The sequence below is a fragment of the Centroberyx affinis genome, unplaced genomic scaffold, assembly GCF_046629955.1.
Source record: "Centroberyx affinis isolate AG114_WGS23_722 - 3 ecotype Tasmania unplaced genomic scaffold, CSIRO-AGI_Caff_v1 ptg000161l_1, whole genome shotgun sequence".
NCBI lineage: Eukaryota > Metazoa > Chordata > Actinopteri > Beryciformes > Berycidae > Centroberyx > Centroberyx affinis.
Window position 1 is genome coordinate 46,478 of NW_027278858.1, and position 26,329 is coordinate 72,806.

General features: G+C 37.6%; 1 protein-coding gene across 2 annotated transcripts in view; it reads left to right on the plus strand.

The window, feature by feature from the left end:
• The window catches only part of npr3 (natriuretic peptide receptor 3), a 41,118-nt gene extending 15,134 nt beyond the window's left edge, over positions 1-25,984 (plus strand). Inside the window, exons 4-8 of one of the 2 annotated variants that reach the window (XM_071533130.1) lie at positions 11,570-11,705; positions 15,560-15,654; positions 15,807-15,924; positions 16,037-16,124; positions 21,471-25,984. In XM_071533130.1, the coding sequence (XP_071389231.1) occupies positions 11,570-11,705; positions 15,560-15,654; positions 15,807-15,924; positions 16,037-16,124; positions 21,471-21,582 (549 nt within the window). In that variant the 3' untranslated portion in view covers positions 21,583-25,984. The remainder of the gene's footprint in view (positions 1-11,569; positions 11,706-15,559; positions 15,655-15,806; positions 15,925-16,036; positions 16,125-21,470) is intronic. The other variant, XM_071533138.1, reaches the window with a different exon arrangement.
• Positions 25,985-26,329: the final 345 nt, after the last annotated feature.

A 26,329-nucleotide genomic window follows, 5' to 3' on the forward strand; every position in this document is an offset into this window, starting at 1 on the left:
AGCAAAAACAAAAGTGTTGCGTTTATATTTTTGTTCAGTATATAAACTGCACCTTATGCTACATTGAAATGTTAACAGTGTTCTGTAAAAATGTTTGGAGATACCTCACTGGCAGAGATGTAATTAGGTCACAAACTGCACACTTAGCAGTCAGTATTTGTCAAGTCAAACATATAGGTTATTAAAAAAAAGTTTAATTCCTGGAAATGGGCAGGTGTCTTGGACAATATGGGAACGGTGTGTATGATACCAGATGGTCAAAATGACAAGAGATTGACTCACGCCACTAATGTGCCCGCTTCCAACAAAAAAAAAACCTGTCCCGCCCATCACATGCAAAGACACCCCACTGCTGAAATTACAGCCAGTTCACTAGTTTTCACTGGGAGGAGAGACATAAAGGCCACAGGATTCCTTCATGGGATCTCAGGCCTTCACATTGCAGAGCCTCTCTTCAGAACATCTCATATAAACAAACTGCTATATTGCAAATATTTACATGCAGTCCCAACCAGTAGGTGGGTGTGTTGTATTACAACTCTGTTATTACAGTATATACAGGAAGTCCTGATTTTGGCTTTAAACAGCAGGCAGTATCCAGTCTCTTGAATTCAGTCAAGAATGTAGATCAGAATGGGTTAGATTTCCAGATCAACCGACTTGCCCTATTTGACTAAAATGTTAGTTGGGCTCTACTCTGTTTGCAGTACAGTATGCAGTGTGGGTGCTGTAGAGTGGTTGCACTGCAGGCTTTCCCCACCATACGTCATCTTATGTGCGTCATCAAGAGGCAGACAAGTTGTAGCTTGAAAAATAGCCTCCAGAGACCACATTAATTGCTCTAATTAGACCTATTAACAAGAACATTCTGAAAAATCCTGACAAGCAGTGTGTTTGTGCTGATTTTATTTGTACTTGCAAGCCTCTGACCTGCTTAAAGAGTTGAGAAAGGAAAGAGTGTAAATGCTGCATGTCATTTGATGGCAGTAGTCAGCTTACATGTGCATGTTGTGCGAGGAACTTGCAGAGAAGGAATGCAAGTTCTCAGAGAGAGAGAGAGAGAGAGAGATCAAAGTAGTGAGAACACATGCCATGAAGATGCAAATCTTCCTCCCATCCAAATTACATAATAATAACTTTATTTGTATGGCATTGTATAGCACTTTTCTAAAAACAATGTTTACAAAGTGCTTTACATACAATAAAACCCAAAGAGACAGTGATGTAAAACTACCACAAATAAGCTGAATAATAAATCCTAAATAATAAAAATAGGAATAAAAGGCCATACAAGAGATAAGCAGATACAACTACAAACAAACAAACAAATCAGAGATAACATTTAAAAACAGATGGAACTTTACATAAAAGTGTGTGCCTAACCACAAGAAAGCAATACAATGGAAAAGTGCACTGCTGTTCAAGAGTCCCAATCCACCAGGGCAGCATCAAACCGAAATCCCCAGCCTCCCGGCAACCCCACGCATGGACACAGCCCCATCCCCCAAAACAGCAAGCGACCGACGAGTCAGCAGAGACGAGCCCCGCATCCGACAGACTGGCCAGCAAAACCGCCCGATCCGAACCCCATCGAGCCCCCGCAGGAACAGCCCGACTGACCGCGAGGCCTGCGAAAAGCGCCCCGTAAGCCAACCATACCCACAGCAAGCGCCACAGCAAGTGCCACAGGAAGCGCGGGCCGAAACCCCACTCGAACATCCTGAGAACCCGACAGCCAGAACGCCCGAAACCAGCAAAGCCACCACCGCCATACCCGGCAGAGGTTTGATTCTCTGCCCAAACCCGAGACCGGCCCGGCCGGGCCCGGCCCGTGGGTCAGGCTGGGTCGAGTAGGAATTTCCCCTCTATTCCTTGGGCCCGGGCTGGACCGGTCTCGTGGTCAGATATAACGTCTTTTTTTTTTTTTTTTTTTTTTTTTTTAATAATTGGGGTGGGGAGTAAGCTATTTGGTGTGATAATCAGAATGTTTTATGTAGGCCCCGGATATATATATATATATACATATATATATATATAGGCATGCACAAAGGCTGCTTGGGTTTGTTGAACCAACTGAAACAAGTTTCGCTTCCATGTTGCACTATTCATTAAGATCCCGTGCATAATTCTGAACAGATTTCTATCATTCAAATTTCTCTGTAATCCACAAAGTCTGATATTTAATGACAGGTAATTCCTTGTGTTAATTATGTTTTTATCACCAGTCAATCAAAGGTTACGATTTGAAATGTAAGTGTCGGGTTTTCACTGCTTACGGCACCACTCGCTTTGCGAGTCCTTTGTGAGAGGAAGTAGGCTATTCAGTAAGATCCCGCACGTAATTCTGAACAGATTTTTGTCATTCAAACAACTCGGAATTAGTTTACTTATAAACAGCCAACTTACTAAGAGAATTTTGGTGTTAAACCGGGCTCGGGCCCATAAATGCAGCCAATGGGTAGGGTCAGTCTTGTTTTTTTGGGCCCAATCTAAGGTCTGACACACGGTGGACCCCCGGCGAACAGAAAGTCCGAAGAACAGAACAGCCATCTGAAACACAAACAGCAGTCCGCAACACCATCAACTCCCCGACCAATTCAACGCCGCCTCAGCGAACAGACGCACCAGTCTCCCCCAGAAAACACAAAGACCCTTCAGCGATTCCAAACTCCCCAACGGCAGCACACAAGGAGTGATTCACATGAAAGCCTGTCTATATAAGTGTGTTTTTAGAAGGGATTTAAAAGATGAAACTGATTTAGCTCGCCTAACTTCCTCAGGCATCCAATACAACATTTTAAACTGAATTAGAAACAAATTATAATTGTGTTAAAGGAATAATTCACCCAGAAATTCTGTCATTATCTACTCACCAGAGCTAATTAGGGCAAAAAATGACCAGAAAAACACTTCATACATTTGGTGAAGAATAATCCAAGTCTTCTGTAGCCAAACAATCGCACTGTTAGTGGAAAAGACCTATGTTACACCATTATTTAGCACAGATCTTCACTACAGCCATTGTTTTCGAAAATGTTCGCACTCCCAAACGTTACATATTCACATGAGAACACGCAGCCTTCCATCCTAATTTGGATGGATATTTTCTGGTATTTTTTCAATGATGTTGCCATTTTTGAGCATATATCATTTGCTGTGGTCCAGCCAGCAGTGAGCTTGGTTGTGGCTATCAAGCCATTAGGCACCTGTTCAAAAACATGGGTGAACATTGGCACCTTTTTTTTTTTTTTTCAGGGGTCCACGCACATAGGGCTGGAACCCTATTGTATTTGCTGGAATTCTCTTTCTCCACTAAAAGTGTCTGCAGCTCAGAAACTAAGTCCTACAGCAACCACATTTTGCAGGTGGGCTTCTACAGCCCCCCACTACTCAGGCAAGGCAGCCCATGCACATTGGCCAGATGGAGGCGCTATAACAAGCAACTTTACATTTTGGCCAATAACTTCTGATCCGTGTCCTAGAGAGAAAATTCTTGTGTCCATAGATTCTTTCCAATGGAGTCCAATCCATGTAGTATCCATCCAATGGTGGATTTTCCACCATTTTTAATTATTTAAAGAGTAACTAAACCCCACCCAAATCTGACACCTAATGGTGAAAAGTAGGGTACTGAACTGGTCATCTGCTATTGGCTGGTCTTTGTACCAGGTGATGTCACCTTCTATAGAGTACAACAGGAGGTGACATCACCTGGCACAAAGACCAGCCAATAGCAGATGGCCAGTTTAGTTCCCTACTTTTCACCATTAGATGTCAGGCTTCACCACAGATTTGGGTTTGGTGTTCAGTTATTCTTTAAGAAACACTTTTTTCACAACTCCTTAGGTTGTTCATCCTATTCACACGAAACTTGGCGTGCATCTCATAATTCATCTCATAATTCACAGCATAGATTTTTATGTCGACTTATGAAATTTGGTCGTGATTGATTAAAGTGGGCATGGCTTATTGCATAAAATAATCTTCATAGATATTAAAGTCAAAACTTAAAAAAATCATAAAAAATCAGCTGTTTGTCCTAGAGAGCTGAAATTTTCATGATATCTTTACTGAGCATATGGTAGATTGAAATGTGCAGCTGGAAATAGTTTGATAAATTGACAATGTGATATATATTCAAGATAGTTTGATCAATCTTTATCAAACTAAAGACAAATTATGTCTTTACTCTCAAGATGATGTCTGTAAAGCCATGTTTGAATTATTGTTGATTGTTGATTATTAATGTGGGGCATTAATACAGTTATAATATGAGGCTTTCAATATGGGTTGGACTATCACCTATGACCTATCAGAGGTTGGCAGAGTGGTAAAGCTCAGGTCTTTGGAGCACAAGATTATGAGTTCAAGTCCCTGATGTTCTGTGATCATTTTGATGTTTCATGAAAAATACATGACTTAATCACATAAAAAGTCTAAGCAGGTGTTTGACATCATCTGTCAATGGCAAAATAATGTTACCTAATTTGACATCACTGATTGGAGTGTGTCTCTCCCTTGGTTAGTTTCTCCTCAGTATAACCATAACAGGAGTTTTGCTCAGTAGGTCATCAGCCTCTCATGTGGAAGGTTGTGGGTTCATATCCAGACATGTCCTTTCCGAAGTCAGAAGAAGACACAGGCAGCACAAAAATAGCCATAACTAATAGACTATTTGCTTGTGTCCTTCTGTAATGATTTGTCTATCTGTGTGTCTTTTCAAAGTGTGCTTGGACCCTGTAATTACCACTTGCGGCTTGCAGATTCCCTGCATTCACTGTGTTCTTCTTCAATGCTTGTGGTGGCTTTATGGACATTGCAAAAGTTGCATATGTGACCCGGGAATAAATGGAAACACAGGACAAGTCTAGTCAGACTTTTTGGGATCTTTATTCTCTGACTGCTCTTAATGGAGAACATCATTAATTATAGATTTGAGAGTTCCCGACAAAATGAGTAATCAAAATAATTATTTTACACCTAAGCTACACTTCACCTTCAGTAAAAGACTCTAGTGTACAAACTCTAGTGTAAAAGACTCTAGTGTCCAAACTAGTGTACACACTCTGGTGTATAGACAACGGTAGTGGCCAATCTCAAACCTCATACAAAAAAATCATTAGAAATTTTTATTTCTAAAAATTTGAAATAAAAATACAAAAATATAAATAAAAACAAGAATATCTCCATGAACCAAATGAATTCAATGGGTAACATTAATTCACGGTGTATGCATTAGTTCACATCCATTAATTCACATTGTATGCATTAGTTAACTGAACTTAAGTGCATTAATTGAAAATAAAACATGCTCAAGGAATTTTCTGGAACAAAACTTTTAAACCAAAGCTCACTTTAATGTGCGGCACACCCAATAAGCCACACACGTGGAACCCGACACAGGAATGATCTCCCCTCTGTATCAGACAGAATCATACAGAACTAAAACTAAACCCTGTAACAACGCATTATGTAATAACACCGCATTATGTAATAACTTGACAAAATGTAACAAATTTTCACTTCATTATGTAATAACACCCGCATTTTGTAATAATCTGCCGCATTTTGTTATACACAGCCTGAACGCAATATGTAATAATTTTCCCCACGTTGTGTAATAAATTATTACATATTGCGGTGGTTATTACAAAATGCGGAATACAGTGACACTTAATGTAGTTTTGACCAATGAAAGATACTACTAATCTACTGAACTAATAGTATCTTTTTAAAATGAATTTTGAGTCAGTATGATTCATGCTAGAATGCATAAAATAAACATTGTTGTTATAATGTTATAACGATTTTTATGAATGAAGACATCCATTTTGGTTGGTTATTACATAATGCACCATATTATTACATTTTCATCAAAAAAAAGTGCAACTCCCGTATTTTGTAATAACCACCGCAATATGTAATAATTTATTACAAAATGTGGGGAAATTTATTACATATTGCGTTCAGGCTGTGTATTACAAATGCGGCAGATTATTACAAAATGTGGGTGTTATTACATAATGAAGTGAAAATGTATTACATTTTGTCGAGTTATTACATAATGCGGTGTTATTACATAATGCGTTGTTACAAACCCCAAACCCAAATCTTTGGTGAAGCCTGACACCTAATGGTAAAAAGTAGGGTACTGCACTGGCCTTCTCCTATTGGCTGGTGTTGGTGCCAGGTGATGTCACCACCTGTTGTACTCTATAGGGGGTGACATTACAGGGCACAGAGACCAGCCAATATATTTAGATGGGGTTTAGTTACTCTTTAAAGAGTAACTGCCCTTTTATGACCAAAGTTTTCCGGCTGGGCGGTGTTTGGACCTTCGGGCCAATCACAGTGCTTAAAAATGGAAAACTCCACTCAACCGGAAAGCCGGGCTACATTAAACAAACGCACGATCAAATGACAAGCACAGACAGTTTAATCTGACCAGGAGCTGACAGGTTGTGTTGTGAAAATGTTGAGAAGGAAGAAACTAGACATTCCTATTTCCTATTTTCAACCCAATGTTGAGAAGGAAGAAAGTAGACATTCCTATTTCCTATTTTCAACCCAATGTGAGTGATAAAACAATGTGTTTTAGTGAATTGTGAATTTAACGTGTTTCTATGAAGTAGTACCGTTATGAGAGAAGCTAGGCTACTGTATTTCTGCCTCTCCCACCATGTTGACCTTCCAAAACAGCCCAAAGGACTATCCGTCAATAATTCTGTCCGTTTTCCGACGGATCAATGTGGGCCTGCGCCATGGACCTGTACAGGATCCGTACTTTTTTCTGTAATTTACGGTTTAAGACAATGCTGTGGGATAACAGTCTGTGTTTGCTATAAACAGAGCGGGGGGATTTCAGAATCGGGGGTAGGTAATAGACTTAATAGATGAAAGATTTATCTCACTTCACCCAACATGTCCTGAAAATTGTAGCTCTCTAGGCCAAAGTGTTAAGATTTTATACCCATTTTATATATTTTTGCATTTTTGATTTTGGAAGGCAATTATAGCGCCACCTTTTAACCAATCATGGTTGTATTCAAGTATTTGGTGTTGACTCGTGCCTGTTGGATGCGTGATGAGTTTCAGAGCACTAGCTTTAAAGCAACAATCAGTAATATTTTACTGGCTTATTGCACAAAATTACCATAACATATCAGTGAGGGGTCGCAAGTGTTGTTGATCAATGCCAGTCACTCTACTGTTATCTTAATGGCTGCTGAGATTTCATTCTTTCTAAATAACTCTCTGTTTTGGTGGAACTTCACCACACACCCAGGCATTTCAATATACGCCCAAGCTCCACTCCCTGACGTACACTGCCCCCTTCTCTTCTTTTACCTTCATTGGTATTGTGAACAGTATTGTAAACAGTTGGAAGTCATATTTCTGACATTAACATATGTAGAGAAGATGTAGAAGTAGAGAGATGTCCTCAGTTAAACATTTTGAAAAAATTAACATTACTGAGTCTTTTTTTTTTTTTTAATCTGTTTATTGGGTTTTGCCTCCCTCCCTCCCGTCCCCACAACAGAGATAAACAGGAAAACAAAAAGAAAAAGGGGGGTGTTGGCATTAAGAGACTATCAAGTACAAAATAGGTAATGGAAGAGTTCAGAATACAAAAACAAAATAAACAGAAATATAGCTACGAACAGCAATACACAGAGTCCATGTATGTCGCATGTTGCACAGATGGCATAATCAGATCAAAGACAAAATTGTCATGTATAACATCATGTGTAAACCCCCAAGTCATGCTATTACAATAACAACAGGGTTCCTGCACTACGTACATGGACCCCTAAAAAGAAAAATTACTAAATCTCTTAAATAAAACAAACTAGTCCATACCCGGGGATGTGCGCGCCTCAACTTTGTGCAGACTTGCCAAAAATGCGCATAAACAGCTTAAATTTGGGAAAATGGAAAAATCTGCTTTGTCAGTCCCTGTCTATGCCAATGCTCAATGCCCATGTGCAGTTTCAGCTTGATTGGCCGACCCATTGAGGAGCAAAATGGATGCAGACAGACAGACAGACAGAGTTTTCCTCATTTGATAGTAGGATAAATAAAATGTGCAAAGGAAATAATACTGCAAATGCAAAAAGTGCCTGTAGACCTACTGTAAACAAAAAGCTTTATCTCTGTTTTGTTAGGAAGTTACTTGGCTCATATAGTCAGTATGCCAGCTAATGCAAGGTTTAGGGACTGCAGGCAAGTGAGCCATCTCTTGTTAAACCAGGGTCTTGCCAGCCGCTCTTTATATTTTGTCAAGCCATGTCTTTGCGGTACTTACCCTGCATCGAGTCAAAAAAATAACTTTATCAGTCAAATATGGTGGAGCGAAGCTGTCCCACCCATGATAAGAGCTGATGATCTATCGCATACATTTTTTTTCTGGTTGAAAAACTGAAAACAAAACCGAAACTGTGTTTTTTTAAAAAGGCTCTCATCATGAGCGGGACCACGTAACTGTGCCATGTTTGACCAATTAAGTTATTTTGACTCAAGGCAGGGTAAGTACCATAAAGACACCATTAGACATGCAACAAAATGATTGTAAGAGACGGCTTACTTGACCGCAGTATTTTGGAAATTAGCCTTATCCCGCAGAACTAACATGTTAGGCAAACTTGTTCTGTACCATTAATTGAGGTTGCGAGGAGACATGCCACAAGTAGTGTGTCCTAACCTATGAATTGGAACACCAATGCAGCAAATGTCATTATCACTTGAAAATGTGGCTAAACACACTGTAGGCCTACCATTTACCCATTTCCTGAATTACAAATGGCAGTGAAAAGGACAACCAGCCTTGACTTGCATATAAACACGTTACTATGAAAAATATTATTTGATTGAGGTTTTAGGGGTCACACTGTTTTTAGCTAATGGTGTGTCTATATTGAGCTATTAAACTCACTGTAGTTTAGTCAACCATCTTTAAAGAGTAACTAAACCCCACCTAAATCTGTGGTGAAGCCTGACACCTAATGGTGAAAAGTAGGGTACTGAACTGGTCATCTGCTATTGGCTGGTCTCTGTGCTCTGTAATATCACCCTCTATAGAGTACAACAGGTGGTGACATCACCTGGCACAAAGACCAGCCAATAGGAGAAGGCCAAACTTTGTTGAGTGAATTACACCTTACATTACATTCCTGCCTGGACAGATTATTGTAAGGACTCGTGAGTTAAACTTATATTGTATATGAAACTTAAGTTTAATTCTGGTTAATATTTCAAATTCTGTCTGTCTGTTAGCAGGATATCTCCAAAAATTATCAATGGATTTGCACAAAACTTTGTGGAAAGATTGGTCATGAGGTAAGGAAGAACTGAAGAAATAGACAGTTGTGCTGATTGGCCATGTGGTCTTGCAATAATCAGCTAAAATACTTGAAAGTGGCAAGAATTTCAACAGGCATATCTCATGTCCCATTTCGGGTACAGTCATGAAAATGTGTGAAACATGTGAAACAAGTTGGTAATGGGGCATGGAAGAAATTATTAACTTTTGGTGAAAATCCAACATGTGGAGCTGGCATATCTTGACAATTACATAGTGTTGGCGGAGGTATGTGCTCTACTGAGTGCCATCTGGCTTATAACTGTTACTAATTGCATAATTAATGAATCATCAACCCTTAATTATGCAACGTGAGAGTTGATTGCTGAGTTGGTAGAGTTGGTGGCTGTAAGAAAGTGAGCATTTATAATTGTTTGCAATTAAAATTACAATTCTCTTATTAACATTATTAAGTCATCTACAAATGTTAACAAGTGTCTTGTAAGGGTTTGTAAGTGCCCTATTACCTATTAAGTTTAACTATTTAGTAATCACTTATTACCAGTGGTGTAGTGCAGGGTATATGCAGGTATACGGCGTATACCTACTTATTTTTCAGTCGGCATTGTGTATACCCCCTTCTAAATCCCCTCTGATGCACATCATTCAGTAGTGTGCTGCAAAGAACGAGAGAGAGAGAGAGTGAGCGAGACAGAGAGCGAGAGAGAGCACGACAGAGAGAGAGAGAGAGAGACAGAGAGAAGAGCGAGAGACAGACCACACAAAGAGACTACTTCTGTTTGGATCTCCCAACTCGTCTCTCCCTAACATTTTCGTCTTGTTTATATTCGTTGACGAAATTGTCAATACATTTCGTGATAGTTTTTGTGATCATAAATTATTTTTTATTTAGTTATCTCGTTTTCGTCAATGAAAAAATGTTGTTGACAAAAACTATGATGAAAATTATTTGTCAACAAAATTAACATTTGCAAACTGCCCCTTGACAAATAATGTTAAATTTATAATGGTGGCACACTCTGGCCTACACTATCTGTTGCAAATCAGCTGTTCCAAGAGACAGTTTACAAAAGAATCTACTGGCCCATAGACTACTTGCAAGGTGAGAGAATAGTTGTCCAATTTTCATGTGTGGCTGGACTAAGGAATAAGGAATAGTGCACTCAAAATGCATAATTATGTAGTTGTCTCACCCTATAGTCTGTGGGCCAGTATTGATTGCAAAATCTGCACCTCTTCTGTGGCTAATGTTAATTTCATAATGATCCTTACTCCCTGAAGTCAAGCAGCAGAAGTTAAGTGACAATGTGCAAATACTAGGCTACTGGCCCATTTTTGGGTGAACTAAATATGCAAGAGTAGTCTTACATGTCACTGTTTATAACACAGGGCGTTTATCCTTTGCTGGACGGGCGGCTTTAAAAAAAAATAAAAAATTGGGGCATAAAATAAGAGTATACCCACTTCTCCAGGCACCACTACACCACTGCTTATTACAGATACTTACAGCTACTTATTAGAAAGCGTTACTGACTTATCTGTCTCCACACTTGGTTTTAGTGCTTGCCAGTGAAAGAGAAAAGAGTTTTGCACATGGTCCATCTTCAATCCAACAGTCTGCCAGTGTGAAAACAAAACTGAAAGTTATGATCGTGCAGAATGCTCCAAACTTCTCACATGTCTTTGCCATTCTTTGATAGACAGTACTTGGAACTTTTTAGTTGCCAGAGATATGCAAAGTTGCCCAACACTGACATATTTGGTGAACATGAGTGCAATGTCACTTATGAACTTGTTCCACTAGTAAATTATTTGTCACTCCAGTCCTCTGAGATTGAGGATCTAACTACAATAGCTAACTGCCTATTAATCTGCCTAATGCCTATTGACTGACTCTAAACCACAACTCCTAATATTATTAAACTGGAAAAGAAACCAAGCGATTTTAGAGGTAAAATACTCAGTAATTAACACATGTATGTTGAATTGAATGTATGTTGAATGGAAAATGCATTAATACATACCAAAATAAATATTGTTCATTAAAAATTTAGCTTTAACCCCTGTATGCATTGGGGGTATCTCAAGCAAAGATATACCAATGGCGAGTCAAATGTCTATCTTGTGTATTTGCACAGGTCATCCTACTGGATTTGATTCCCTTGATGCTGCATCATGCGGAGTAGCTTCAATCACAAGGTAGCAGCTGAAAATGCTTCCTCTTTACAACTGCACTTCCTTCCTTTTCAGATCAATATGTTTGTTGAGGGATTCCATGATGCCTTGCTTCTCTATGCCATCGCCTTGCATGAAGCCATGAAAAACGGTTACAGCAAGAAGGACGGAGCGGAGATCACCTCTCGCATGTGGAACAGAACATTTGAGGGTAAACCTTTAGTATAAAACACACTGGCCAGTCACTGGTAATTAGTGATTAATGCCATGTCATTGTGATCACTTTCAATGCCATTTTTTCTATTGTTTGTCCAAAATGGTAACACTTCATATGAATTGACAACACAATCGTAGCACTTCCTTCCAGCTATATGACACCTTTATGAATGCTGATGCAATCCTTGTATCACCTTTCATAATTTTTTCATATAATACGTATCTCATTTGTAACATGGCAATGGAACAGTGTACCAATTTGAACATAATTTTCAAATAAAGGGACCCCTCACTAATGCTATTTTTAACTGAATACTTAGTAAAGCTGTTTTTCAGACATTTATTGACATTTATGGACCACCCGTTTGTTTACAGTTCAAGTGCAACTATTTGTTAGCTTACAACCTCCTGGTCATCTGCTACCAGCTATGTATACTTAACTGCCTAGATAATCAGATATGGGGGAGCCAGGTTGTGGAGAGCTATAGGTAATGAGGAGGAGTTTGAAATTAATTTGTTGTGTGGGACGGGGAGAGGACAGTGGAGGTTTTGCAGGACAGGGGTGATGTGGTCCCGGGTACGGGAGTGTGTGAGCAGACGAGCCGCGGAGTTCTGGATGTGTTGAAGTTGAGGATTTTGGAGGATGTGCCATAAAGGATGCTGTTGCAATAATCCAGTCTGCTGAGGTGATGAATGCATGAGTCAGTGTTTCTGTGGCTGAGAAGGAGAGGGATGGACGGAGACGGGCGATGTTTCTGAGATGACATAGTGTGTCTAATTGGCGTCGCACAGGTTAAAGATGGGTGGATGGGTGAACTTTTGATAGCTCAACTCCACCGAGGGCAGGAGATCTCTGTGGAAAATGTCAGAAGTCTGACAAAAGAGCTAAATATTAGCAAAAGCAAGGAGAAAAATGACACCAGTGTGCAATCTTTGGATATAAAGCTTGGTAATCAGAACAGACCAAAAATAAGAACATGTGTGCTGTGTGAGTACATGGCACGCTAACTTGCAAGTAAGTATGCCTTCATTTGATGGGTATGTACAGAATGTAAGATTAACAGATGGGGATACACTACCCATGCCTGGCAACCTACTTTGATTTATAATGGTGGTGAGATCAAACCTCGTCATCAAGCAATACATTGGTAAAATACTAATGATAACAAGGCAAATTGAAGGCAGAAGGATCAGCCTCAGACAATAAAATATCAAATAGTATAAATATCATATAGTTAAAGATGTCAACTTTATCTCAACTGAAAAACAATTTAGTAGTTTTTTATTTTATTGAGTGGCGGGGATGGGCTTCCATAGTTTCATACTCTGGTTTCCCGCGGCAAAAACAATTGTTCAGTTGTGTGTCCTGATGTCTGGTTCGGTTCCAGCGGCGTTTCTCTCTGTCAGCCGCATCTGACGTGTGTAGAGGGAAAGAGAGAGAGAAGGTTTTGTGCGCTCTCAGCACGTTGTCTGCCATTATGCAGGTTTTGTTTTCGGTTTGAGTAATTCTTTAAGAAAAATAAGTCCAAATTCTCTGATTCCAGCTTCTTAAATGTGAATATTTTCTGGTTTCTTTACTCCTCTATGACAGTAAACTGAATATCTTTGGGTTGTGGACAAAACAAGACATTTGAGGACGTCATCTTGGGCTTTGGGAAACACTGATCCACATTTTTCACCATTTTCTGACATTTTATAGACCAAACAACTAATCGATTAATCGAGAAAATAAACGACAGATTAATCGACAATGAAAATAATCGTTAGTTGCAGCCCTAACAGATAGTCATGGAATTCTGGACAAAATGATATCTAACAATAAAAATATTCTCAGATTTCTCAGATTTGGGTCTGAGAGACAAAATCTCATCAAATCGGGGTCCATGGCTCTAATGTGTGCAAAATTGGGGTCCTTGATATGAAAAAGGTTGAGAATCACTGGTGTAGATAATTAAGCAACTAGTGACGTCAGATGGATCCTAAGTCTATATTTATAGTGAAAGTTCCCTTTCACATTTGCAGCTTCTGCAGGGAAAAGAGGACAGGCTTTTGGTATGGGCCTCTGGTTCTGTCCCGGATCTTGTCTCTCTGCTTTCTTAGCACGGGAATTTCCTTTCACATGTGCAGTTTGCTTCTCCAGGGAATGGAGGATATGCTGCGCGTATTCACTCCATATTGGAGCAGATAAGACAGTCCAGGCCTTGCTCTGCAAACCAGTAATCCCTTTAAATCAGTGGTTCTCAATGTGGGGTCCGGGGACCACCAGGGGTCCTTGAGGGGGTTCCAGGGGGTCCCCAGCAAATTGATGAATCATTAAACTTCACCATTATTTCATTTACAAGAAGTTAACACAATTAGAGAATGTAGAAGAATGACACAATACAGATAGTCATGGAATTCTGGACAAAATCATATCTAACAATAAAAATATTCTCATATTTGGGTCCGAGAGACAAAATCTCATCAAATGGGGGTCCGTGGCTTTAAATAACCTTACATTTTCCTTAATTCATGCAACATCCCCTTAAAATTAATTAAGGGAGTAAGGGAGTTATTAATGGAGGAGATCCCATTGAAACCTCCTTAAACACCCCCTTAATCTTGACTCCTTACTTTCTAATTTAATGAAAAATTCAGGGAGATAGGAACTTTTCCATTAATTTTCGCTTAGTAACCCTGTAAACCATGCACAAACGGCATGAAAAATCCCTTAATTACTAGTGTCTCAACCCATGAATGATGATAAAATTAAGGGGTTTGGTTTCGCGTGTTTCTGAGAGAGCAGAAGGGAAAAAGCACATGGCAAGGTGGATCATTCACAATGGTGGTACATACATACACTGTCTGAAAAACAGCTTCACATTGCAAGTTTAAATTGTAAGCCCAATGCATGTTTTTCACTTATATGTAACTTCACTTCATTTATAAATCAGTATTTATAAATGTGCCATGCAGATGTTATGAAGCTCTGCTATTATAACACACTGTGTTTCTTCACAGTTTGTGTAAAGTCCTTTCTCAGAAAGTTTTCATAGACATGTTCATTAGTTGGTGGGCTTTACAATCCCCTCTGTAATAAGACAAATTCCCTTATTGCTCATGTGTCTTAAGTACTCTGTCCAGTATGTTTTTAGCACCAAATGACCATTATTATCCTATTGTTTTATCACGACAGCTGTAGTCAAATCAACAGGACATCATCTGACAATATTCACTATACAAATAGTATAACATTTCTTCTCTATCGTCCTTCTTGCAGTCTTATCATACATATGCTTAAATACTTTTTTTTTTTTAATCAAGGTTTGTCTTCTAATTCATAGCTAGTCAATCTGTTCCCTTAACTGTGCCAGTGCTGCAGTCTAATGACGTTCTGGGTTTTGTTAATAGTGATAGCAACAAAACAAAATTAGCTTTGATATTGGATCAATCTCTGGAGTTCAAACAGCAACACTGCCTGCTGTCTTACAGGAATAAAACAAGTCAACACTTGGCCAGCCTACTCCTTTAGAATCCTGTTACAAAATGGATTTTCACTGCTGATGTAGGTTAAAGGGCAGACACTCCTCATTGCCAGGTCTCAGCATGAAATAACAATGTTCTGTTCCACAGGAATTGTTAAGAACAGGGTTGTGTTTTCTTGTTAAAAGAAATATTTTACATTTTTGGAATATAGATCCTGCCATGAAATTGTAATTCTTGGCACACAAGCCAACACAAACGTTAGTTTGTGGATAACATTTCCTATTATATTGGCTGAGCTGGAATTTTCCCCTCCCTCTCTTTTCTTTGGAGTATGTGAGCCATTTAGCTAATTGATGCTCTCGTTCTTTTCATTGTGGTGGACAGGAATCGCTGGCCAGGTATCCATGGATGTCAATGGTGACAGAAATGGAGATTTCTCTTTGATGGCTATGACCAATGTTGAGGCAGGAACTTATGAGGTAAGAACAACCAAAATGCAAATATTTTCAGTGCAATCCATGCAATGGTTAGAACTGTCATAACCCCAGGAATAAAAAGATGGTACAGGTGCTGGTGGAAATTAGAAATTAGTTCTGTACAACTGGATTATAATGCGATATTCTACTTTCAGGTGGTGGCCAACTACTTTGGGGTAAACCAAAGTTTTCAGGTGCTGCCAGCCTTCAACATTGACCATTTCACTCTGAGAGGAAGACACAAAACTCACACAGAGATACCGGACAAATCATGTAAATTAACAGTACTATTCATAGAAACCTGTAAAATATGATTTGGACTTGGAATTTTGTAAAGTATGATGGGGTATTTGTCCTTACCAATAACTGCCCTTCCTCTTCCAAGCAGGTGGACTAGGAGTATCAGCTCTGACTGGGATTATAGTTGGAGCTGTTCTGGGGACTGCAATGCTTATGGCATTCTACTTTTTCAGGTAATAATGGATCAATTTGTAGTGATGTTTAAATTTGTTTGTGTTTACCCATCTGGGTAACACCCTTACACTCAGCTCTTCGTTTACTGCTAGCTATATTATAACATTCTTTAACACAAAAATGACCATACTAGAGATTATTGGTGAGTATGGTGAGGGTATTGATCCCTTTCTGGAATGCACACCAGGTACCTTGGAGACCACCTGCATACTCTCACAGTTTGAGACAGTCTTTTTTGATGCCTTCACCAAATTAGCACTTACCTCTAAACCTACAGCCTTCCTACTTGCCCTCTCCCTGCAAAACGTTAAGAATGTTATGATATTAGGACACCCATTGCTTAATATTAGGGCTGGGCGATATGGACCAAAAATCATATCTTGGTATTTTTAGGCTGAATGGCGATACACGATATACTAGGGCTGGGCGATATGGACCAAAAATCATATCTCGGTATTTTTAGGCTGAATGGCGATACACGATATATATCTCTGTATTTTCTACGAAGTGGGCTAAATGTTCAGTTGTAAGTAGGGCTGGGTGATATGGACCAAATCAAATATCACAATATTTTTGACCAAATACCTCGATATCGATATTGCGACAATATTGCAGGGATGACTATTGGTGCTTTCACAAAATATTTACACAATGAGATTTTTGATAAATAATCATCAGTAATGTGGATATAATGACTAAGTGGGTAAAGGCAAATAATAGAACAGCTATAACAGTCTGGTAAATTCAGAAAATGACATCACTTTACTGTAATGCAGCCTTTAAAACCAGGAAAAGACAACACTTATGCCATATCACGATATTACGATATCCAAAATCTAAGACGATATCTAGTCTCATATCACGATATCGATATAATATTGATATATTGCCCAGCCCTACGATATACTATATCTCGGTATTTTCTACGAAGTAGGCTAAATGTTCAGTTGTAAGTCTAAGCCACATGTGAGATGTCACAAGCACTTTTATTAAAACAAGACTGTGATCAAAATAAAATGCAAAGACAGGATTTCCTTCTCTGTTTTAAAATATACAGCTGCACAATATATCAACATGTAAATTAAAAATTATATAAAATAAATAACCTATATTAAATTAAAAGGGTACAGGTTTTCCTCTACTGCTTAACAAAATACACAGCTGTGCAAATAACAATAAAAATGTAAACAGAAGAAAAATAACAACAGAACAGGCCAACAAGTGTTTCCACTGCAACTGAAAACCCTTTCGGAAGGGGAACTGATGGCTGGTACACAAAGATACTTCTTTGCCAGGTGGCTCAGTGCTGGAAAGACAATTTCATGTTCCTTCCACCATTTGAGAGGATCTGTATCACTCTACACTAACTGACTGTAAATAGCTTGAAATAGGGCTGGGCGATATGGACAAAATCAAATATCACAATATTTTTGACCAAATACCTCGATATCGATATTGTGACAATATTGTAGGGATGACTATTGGTGCTTTCACTAAATATTTACACAATGAGATTTTTGATAAATAATCATCAGTAATGTGGATATAATGACTAAGTGGGTAAAGGCAAATAATAGAACAGCTAGAACAGTCTGGTAAGTTCAGAAAATGACATCACTTTACTGTAATGCAGCCTTTAAAACCAGGAAAAGACAACACTTATGCCATATCACGATACTATGATATCCAAAATCTAAGACCATATCTAGTCTCATATCATGATAACGATATAATATCGATATATTGCCCAGCCCTACTTAATATCATTAACCTCACTCTCCTCTGGCATTGTGCCCTCAACTTTTAAAGCAGCTATGATTAAACTTTTGCTTAAACAGTCCTGGTGTCCTTAATAATTACAGACCAATTTCAAATCTACCCTTTCTTTCTTAAGTCCAGTAAAGAATAGTAGCTAGCCAACTAATTATCTTTCCAGCAATGGTCTATTCAGACTGTTTCAATCTGGCTTCAAGTCATTTCATATCATTCAGACTGAACTCACAGAAGTGGTAAATGACCTACTACGCTTGGCAAACTACATTGGCATCCACGGCCAATAGTGACGCATAGTGTCTCTCACAGCATCATCGCTGAATGCTCCAAAAATCCAAAAGTCTTTAAATAATCAGGTGCAGATTAGCGGAGAATCCAACAGGTTCACATTCCCCATTGCAAATGCACTTCAAAAAGTCAGCAATAATAGGCAATAGCAAATATAATTCTACCGTACAAAATTAGATATAAAGATATAACATTTCCATTTCCATAAGATAATGAGATACAATTAATGTTAGAGTACAAAACACATAATCTGGCTATTTCATCTCTAATACTACAGAGGATATAGATCCAGAATGCATACATTTTTTTTGTTCTTCATCTCGGTAGGAGCACCACTGTCGTAAATCCCAGGGGTGCAGGGGGTGCGACTGCACCCAGTCCCATGACAGTGGGTGCCCCATCACAGGCCCTTGAAATACAAAATGGGCCCCCTGGCATTCAGATGTCAATTACTGACAAGTGTAGTTTGTTAAGTGTCTGCTATCTGAAGCTGTGTATCATGAGCATGTTTTTTTGGCATTGCATCAACATACAGTTTCGATCATCAAATTGTATTGGAATAGTTCATTGAATAATTGGAATTTATTAATAAATATACAACATTTTTTGTCACCTCTGCTTACACTGTTTCAACAGCCTAGCAACGAATTACAGTCAACAGCCTAGCAACGAATTACAGTCAAGTTAATATTAGTAATATTAATATGAATTATTAGCCAATTTGCTATCTAGCTCTATCTGTTAGCTAGCTGATGTTACTTTCCTCCCTCTTCATCCATGCAATACACCATTCGTAAAATTTTTGATGCTCTCTTACAATAAATTTATGCTAGATTTCATTCACTCCATACCAGTGCTGACTCCTTATTAGAGATCTGAAAAGCGCTGCTGAGTTAATTGATGGTGGCCATTTTATAAAGGCAAGGCAGAGGTGTGTGTAGCAAGTAGATCTGTGTTTGTGCATGTAAAGATGTTTCAGAGGTGCTAATTTTAAAATGTTCCTTAAAAGTTTCAATTTTATATTCACTGTAAAGTGTAATTGTGTAAACTTAATACTCATTATTCACGGAATTGACATGAATTCAGTCCATTTGTGTGTTGTAAGTTGGGATAAAGGGGACGTGCCCCATATCCCAGGGGCCCCATATCATTTCTTGCACCCAGGCCCCTTGTGAAGCTATTTCACCTGTGAGGGGCACCAAGATAATTGGGCCCACCCTTAGAACCGAGCCTGTTCAGCATCTGTTCAGTACAGAAGCCCTGAGAGGCAAGGGGGAAAAAAATGTTTGCAGTCAATGTCAGCCAAATGTTTATCTCATACGTACAATTTACTAACTCGCTATAAACTTTTGACTATATAAACTTTTACTCTTCAATTAATATAGTGGTTGCTGTCTGCGGCTCGACACTTTGTAGGTGCACTACTCACGTGAGACTGGAGCAGCACAGTCATCATGTGGCAGCTTCGCTCACGTGGAAAGTGGTGTGCACAAGCTGAGAGAGTCAGGACCTGGGACAGCGACCGCCTCGAGAGCGCCCATGACATTTTATAGAAGCATTTAAAGGACAGACCTTAGATTTCCATTATGATTTACAGCGGGCGTTAATAGTTAATTAATTGAGACAGTGAAACCTTTTATTTATGCTTGATTCGGTTGAACTTCCAATGCCCGTTGTGTCATGCGCATCGTTCTTATTCTAACAATAATTAGCTTAATATCTCATGAAAGCCACAGCAGAATTAAATATTCTTTTGCCAGATAAAGCCATGACATTCATTAATTTAGTTTAGGTTGTGGAAATCCTACTCCAAAATAAGTCGTAAGTCGTAAGTACGAGCGAGATAAACTTAGGTTTCGGATGACATTGACCACAAACATTTTTTTGGGAGTTTGTGGGGTTCCAATGAGTGTGGCAAAATGATGGCCCTCTATATGTATAAGTCTATATTCAGAATTGAGCATTGATTTTGATTTCAGTTCTTGTCATCTGTCATTTTGAGCCATTCCAGGTCATTTTTGACATACAAATTCAATGCATTAAAAAGGGTGTGGTCACACTCAACAGCGAGGATATTTATGAGCATTTATTTCAATATGGACAAAATGTTTTTAACCATTCAGTTTAATCAAATCATACTTGACATACCAATTGATTCTTGAAGAATGTTGGTATTTCAGCATGTCACTCTGATTATTTAACATATTAAAATATAAACATGAGAATTATACACTTGATAAATATAGCACTGTGGTGTCACCAAATTCTTTGCAGATGAACTGTTCCACTTTTTTATAGCTGAATTCAAATTTTATGCTAGCACTGCTTGCTTAAGTGCTCACATCAGACAAACAGTCCTGCAGCCATGACATCTACAGTTTTGTCAATTTACAAAGCATCAACAGTTCTTAGTGCTACAGTTTTAAAACGTCCCTGTAACAACGCAGTATGTAATAACACCGCATTATGTAATAACTTGACAAAATGGAATAAATTTTCACTTCGTTATGTAATAACACCCGCATTTTGTAATAATCTGCCGCATTTTGTAATACACAGCCTGAACGCAATATGTAATAAATTTCCCTGCATTTTGTAATAAATTATTACATATTGCGGTGGTTATTACAAAATACGGGAGTTGCACTTTTTTTTGATGAAAATGTAATAATATGGTGCATTATGTAATAACCAACCAAAATGGATGTCTTCATTCATAAAAATCGTTATAACATTATAACAACAATGTTTATTTTATGCATTCTAGCATGAATCATACTGATTCAAAATTCATTTTAAAAAGATACTATTAGTTCAGTAGATTAGTAGTATCTTTCATTGGTCAAAACTACATTAAGTGTCACTGTATTCCTTAGCTTAATAGAAACTGTACTTGAGGGTTCATAGAGACACACAAATGTCAGGAGACACACATACACACACACACACACACCGCATTGCGGGAAAATTTATTACATATTGCGTTCAAGCTGTGTATTACAAAATGTGGCAGATTATTACAAAATGCGGGTGTTATTACATAATGAAGTGAAAATGTATTACATTTTGTTGTGTTATTACATAATGCAGTGTTATTACATAATGCGTTGTTACAGTCCCTAAACATAACATAATGTGTGCTTCATGCCTATGAATTGAACATTCGAATGCTATCATGTCTGAAAGCTTAAAACAAAGTCTCTTGTTGCAACTCTCTCAATGAATTTGTCAAGAGCAAACTCACAACAGCACCTCACTGGCTGATCTGATTCATTCCTCTGCAGGAAAAACTACAGAATAACCATTGAGCGTCGCACACAAAGGGAGGAGTGCGACATTGGGAAGCACCGTCAATTACGAGAGGACTCCATTAGATCAAACTTCTCAGCGGCATAGATTATTCCAGAGGGCCAAGTTGCTCGTCAGCATTCCCATTCCAGGGAACCACACATTGGAATGTGACCAAAGACTTTGCAAAGGCTGTCAACAGAGTCATGCTATTTAAAAGATGAGTAGTTTTGTGTTTTATATCCTTTTATGTTTTTTTGACTTTTCGTAACTCAGGAAAGTTGTAACAGTCACAAAGCACCACTTGGATTTCCTCTCTGTTCAAAGGTATATACAGTCTAGGTGCATAGAAAGCCATGACAATAGTAGTGGGTTTTGGAGGGCGCCTGCCCCCCGCCCCCTGTTGTCCCAAGAGATAGAAAGAAGGGGCATTGCTAACATTGATCACCTGAGGACCTATAAGCTAAAAGTTGCATATAACTAGTCTGAACGGTATTTGCATTTATACTGTAGTACCCCCCCCCCTCCCCCGCCCACACACACCAGCAAGTTTCTCCTCACCAATCACATCAATAAAACTTAAAACACAACAGTACTTCTGCTATAATACTGTATCAATAGTGCCCAGTCAAAGCATCCATCTCATGTACTCATTTTTACGTTGGAAAAAGTGTATATGAAGTAATATTTGCATAGAGAGTAGCACATACCTCTCTTAACTAGGAACAGGACACCTTGTTGAAGGCTTGACCTTGGTATATTAACCTAATTATGGCCTAATCATTAAAGGGGATGTAACATGTTAATGCATTTGTCATTTCCAAATTAAATTTAAGGTGTCATTAAAAGCGGCACCTAAGCCCCATAGTTTTTGATGTTATTGTTATGAATCAATCAATACCTTGAGTAAAATATGAAGTAACCCACTACATTACTTTAATAACTAACAACTAATAATAATACTTTGATAAATACTTTGTATTATGCATTATGTAAAGATTCCCTTCAGTATTGCACAAGATTGTTTTTACATCTACAAAATCTGAGCTAAAAAGAGGTGTTCCAGACGTGCTGTGTTCCATAATATAGGATTGACAGTATATAATAGACTAAATAATTTATGTGTAAAATAGTTATATTTATGTATTTTAGTTCAGTAATGAAAACACGAGATTAGAGTCACTTGTTTTGTACATATTTAATAAAGAGCACTTGTGGTCAGAACACAAATGTTAACATAGCAGCAATAGGTCAAAATTTATTGTGAAAGAATATTATGTAATTGTTCCTTGTTTCACTTTGGTTTATGCACAGGAGGAGGAGCACATAAGTATTTTTCAACTTTGTTAATATTGTACACTCTATGTTCATCCGTGAATTATACAGTTGAAATTATACATATGTCCTCCATCACATTTTTGTGGCTTTCAGAATGTGTGGTAAAGATATCATAATTTCAGTGTTTGTATCCCTTTAATTTATTATTCATAATGTATTTGGTTATGAAATTTTCATTTGTTGTTTGCTACTGTATTGGTAAAGTAAGAATAAAGCTACATAGAGGTGTTCTATAAAGCTTTAGATAGTGCCTATTTAAAATACCTACACATAAAGTGGTAACACTTTACAATAAGGGTACATTAATTAAGGGTTAGTTAATGCTTAATAAGCATTAACTAACCCTTAATTAACAGTTAACTAATGTGTCTGGTAATAATTTACTAATGTGTTCATGTTAACTAAGGTATTAATTTATACATTATTTAATAGTTTATAAAGATGACTATTAAATAAAGTATAAATTAATTAACTAACTTAATTAACTGTTAATTAAGGGTTAGTTAATGCTTATTAAGCATTAACTAACCCTTAATTAATGTACCCTTATTGTAAAGTGTTACCCATAAAACAATAGGAGAAGTGGAGGTGAGTAATTAGCAGAATTAGCAAAAATATTTAGAGAAGTGACATACATTTTCATGTAATTCTTACTTCGTTATTTGGAACATTTGTGGAAAATGTCAAAACTTTTCAAACATTACAGTCACTGACAAAACAAGCCTGACACCTTTTGCTGGATTATGTGTTATGCTCATATACACCACTTAAAAACACTCATACACTACTGAAAACCTCCCATATGCTATTGAAAACCTCTCATATACGCTATTGATAATCTCTCATATACACTGTTGAAATGTTCTTATAAACACTAATGAAATGCTTTCATATTCACTATTGAAATGCTTTACACCAGTGGTTCTCAAAGTGGGGTCCTTGAGGGGGTTTCAGGGGTTCCCCAGCAAATTGAGTGTTAAACTTCATTATTTAATTTACAAGAAGCACAATTAGAGAATGTAGAAGAATGACTATTTTGATAGTTTCACTGTTATCTCTCTTCCTACAATACAGATAGTCAGGGAATTCATACTGTATCTAACAATAGAAATATTCTCATTTGGGTCCAAGAGACAATATCTCATCAAATGGGGGTCCATGGCCCTAATGGGTACTAAATTAAGGGTCCTTGATATGAAAACGTTTGAGAATCACTGCTTTACACTACTGAAAACCTCTCACACATGATTGAAATGATCGTATAAACACTATTGAAATGCTTTCATATACATTATTGAAAACCTATTCACTATGGAAACACTAATATACAGTATTAAAATATTGCACACTAGGGGAATGCTCTCTTCAGCAGCAGCAGAAAATTTTGAATGGGGTAGCCAGTGATTTCTCGCTGCAGTTAGGAGCCTATAGCATGCTGCTAACACTAGCGAGCACCATATGTGCATATACGACTCCCAACCCAGTTCTATGGACCTTTTTCGGCATAGAAATCGTTTTCATTGGCTAATATGACCACCACATCAGTTATATTCAAAGAATGCTTACTAGGCTGCATCCATAGGCTACGTCCATTATCAGGAGCCTTTTTAAACTATATGGTAAAGTTTATCAGCGAAGGTAATGCAATGATTTCAAAATTCTCATTCTCAATTTTCAAAGTTCACAAAATATCATATGGAAAATATGGAAAAACAGTTTATTACAGCCATGAGATGATAAGCAGGACATGATATGTAGAAACTTTAATTGTCTTTACTAACTAAAATGTTCATTGACAAATGAACATTTTAGTTTGTGCTTTATTAACAGCTTTTATTAACAGTTGTATTAATTGTGTCATTTAAACATAAATGTACACTTAATATTTCTAAATGTATCTATTAGTTAATCGATAATTAATAACTGAATCAGTTTATAAAAAGGTTGTCACATTAGATGCTCCATATTCTTGGGGGTGCCACACCAAATAGTTATAATAACATTTAGAGTATGCTGATGATATAGAGTTACATTGTTTCAAATGCTGATCAGGTTGCATGACCAGAAGAACAAGAAATTGTTGCAATTTGGTAAATGCAACAATTCATTTTGGGTGTTCAATAATAAGGATCAGGGTTTGCATACTCTTTAAAGACAAACAGAATATAAAGCTTTACCTCAATATAACCAGTTGAGTTTAGTTGTGACTGAGGAAACTGGATCAGGTCACTTACAATCTTAATTTTTACTTTTTACTTACTGAAGGGCTCCCGACACCAAATCCAAGGTAAATAGGACACAGAAACATCTAAAAGGTATACTCTGACTGAAAAACTGTACACATTGAGTCAAAATTCAAATCTGATTTATTTTGAATAAAGGTACAATATATACAAATCAATAAAAATATTTCTTAATACCCATAAACACAGATCTATCAATGCAAGAGGCAATCCCATTGGAATACACATTCTTGAATGGTAATTTAACAAATGCACTTAATTAGAATTTCACTGAGTAGAATAATTTCTATGTTATTCCAGTGGCCAAAGACACTTTAGTCTCCTTGATGGAAAAGCTGAAGCTGCTTCATAGACAATGAATAGGATAATGACTGTGGACCCATACATTTGTCATTTGTGCTCTTATACCCCATTGGGCTTTATGTGCTGTTTCAGAATTGTTAGTATTACAAGAACGTAAAGCTCATTCATGGTTCCATAAAGTATAGCGCAGCTCCAGGTTTTCCGGACTGAACTGTCCTAGTCCATTGGAAGAGCATATTCAGTGATATTCCCCATTAAATTGTCTACCAGAGAAATGCTGATAATGTTGACATGGAAATAAACAATGATACTGTGAATGAGACTAAGAGTTAATGTGTTACAGCAACTTAAAATTGGAAACTTAGAAAGGTCTTGAGTCAAATTTTTTTGGTGTATGTACCTTTGGTGAAAATCAAATTAAATTAAATGTTTAATTGGAGCTTGGCATGGCCTTCTCTCCCACCCATTTTTCCAGGCACTTGGCAGTAAGTTTTCAATCCAGATTTCACTTTCCCCAACATCAGCTTTTTGGCTTCAAATTCACACTTACGCATAAGTGCCATTTCATGGCCTTATTGCCTTTGTGCTGGCCTCACTGGTAACACTTAACAATAAGGGTCACTAAGTTAAGGGTTAGTTAATGCTTATTACTAAGCATTAACTAACCCTTAATTAACAGTTGACTAATGTGTCTGGTAATCATTTACTAATGGTGTTCATGTTAACTAAGGTATTCATTTATACATTAATTAATAGTAATTTTTATAAACTATTAAATAATGTATAAATTAATACCTTAGTTAACATGAACACCATTAGTAATTACACATTAGTTAACTGTTAATTAAGGGTTACCCTTAGTTAACCCTTAATTTAGTGACCCTTATTGTAAAGTGTTACCGCCTCACTTCTATTGCTCCCCGGTTTTAGTGTCTTTTATTCCCTAGTTTTATTTTGTGTTCTTAGAGTCA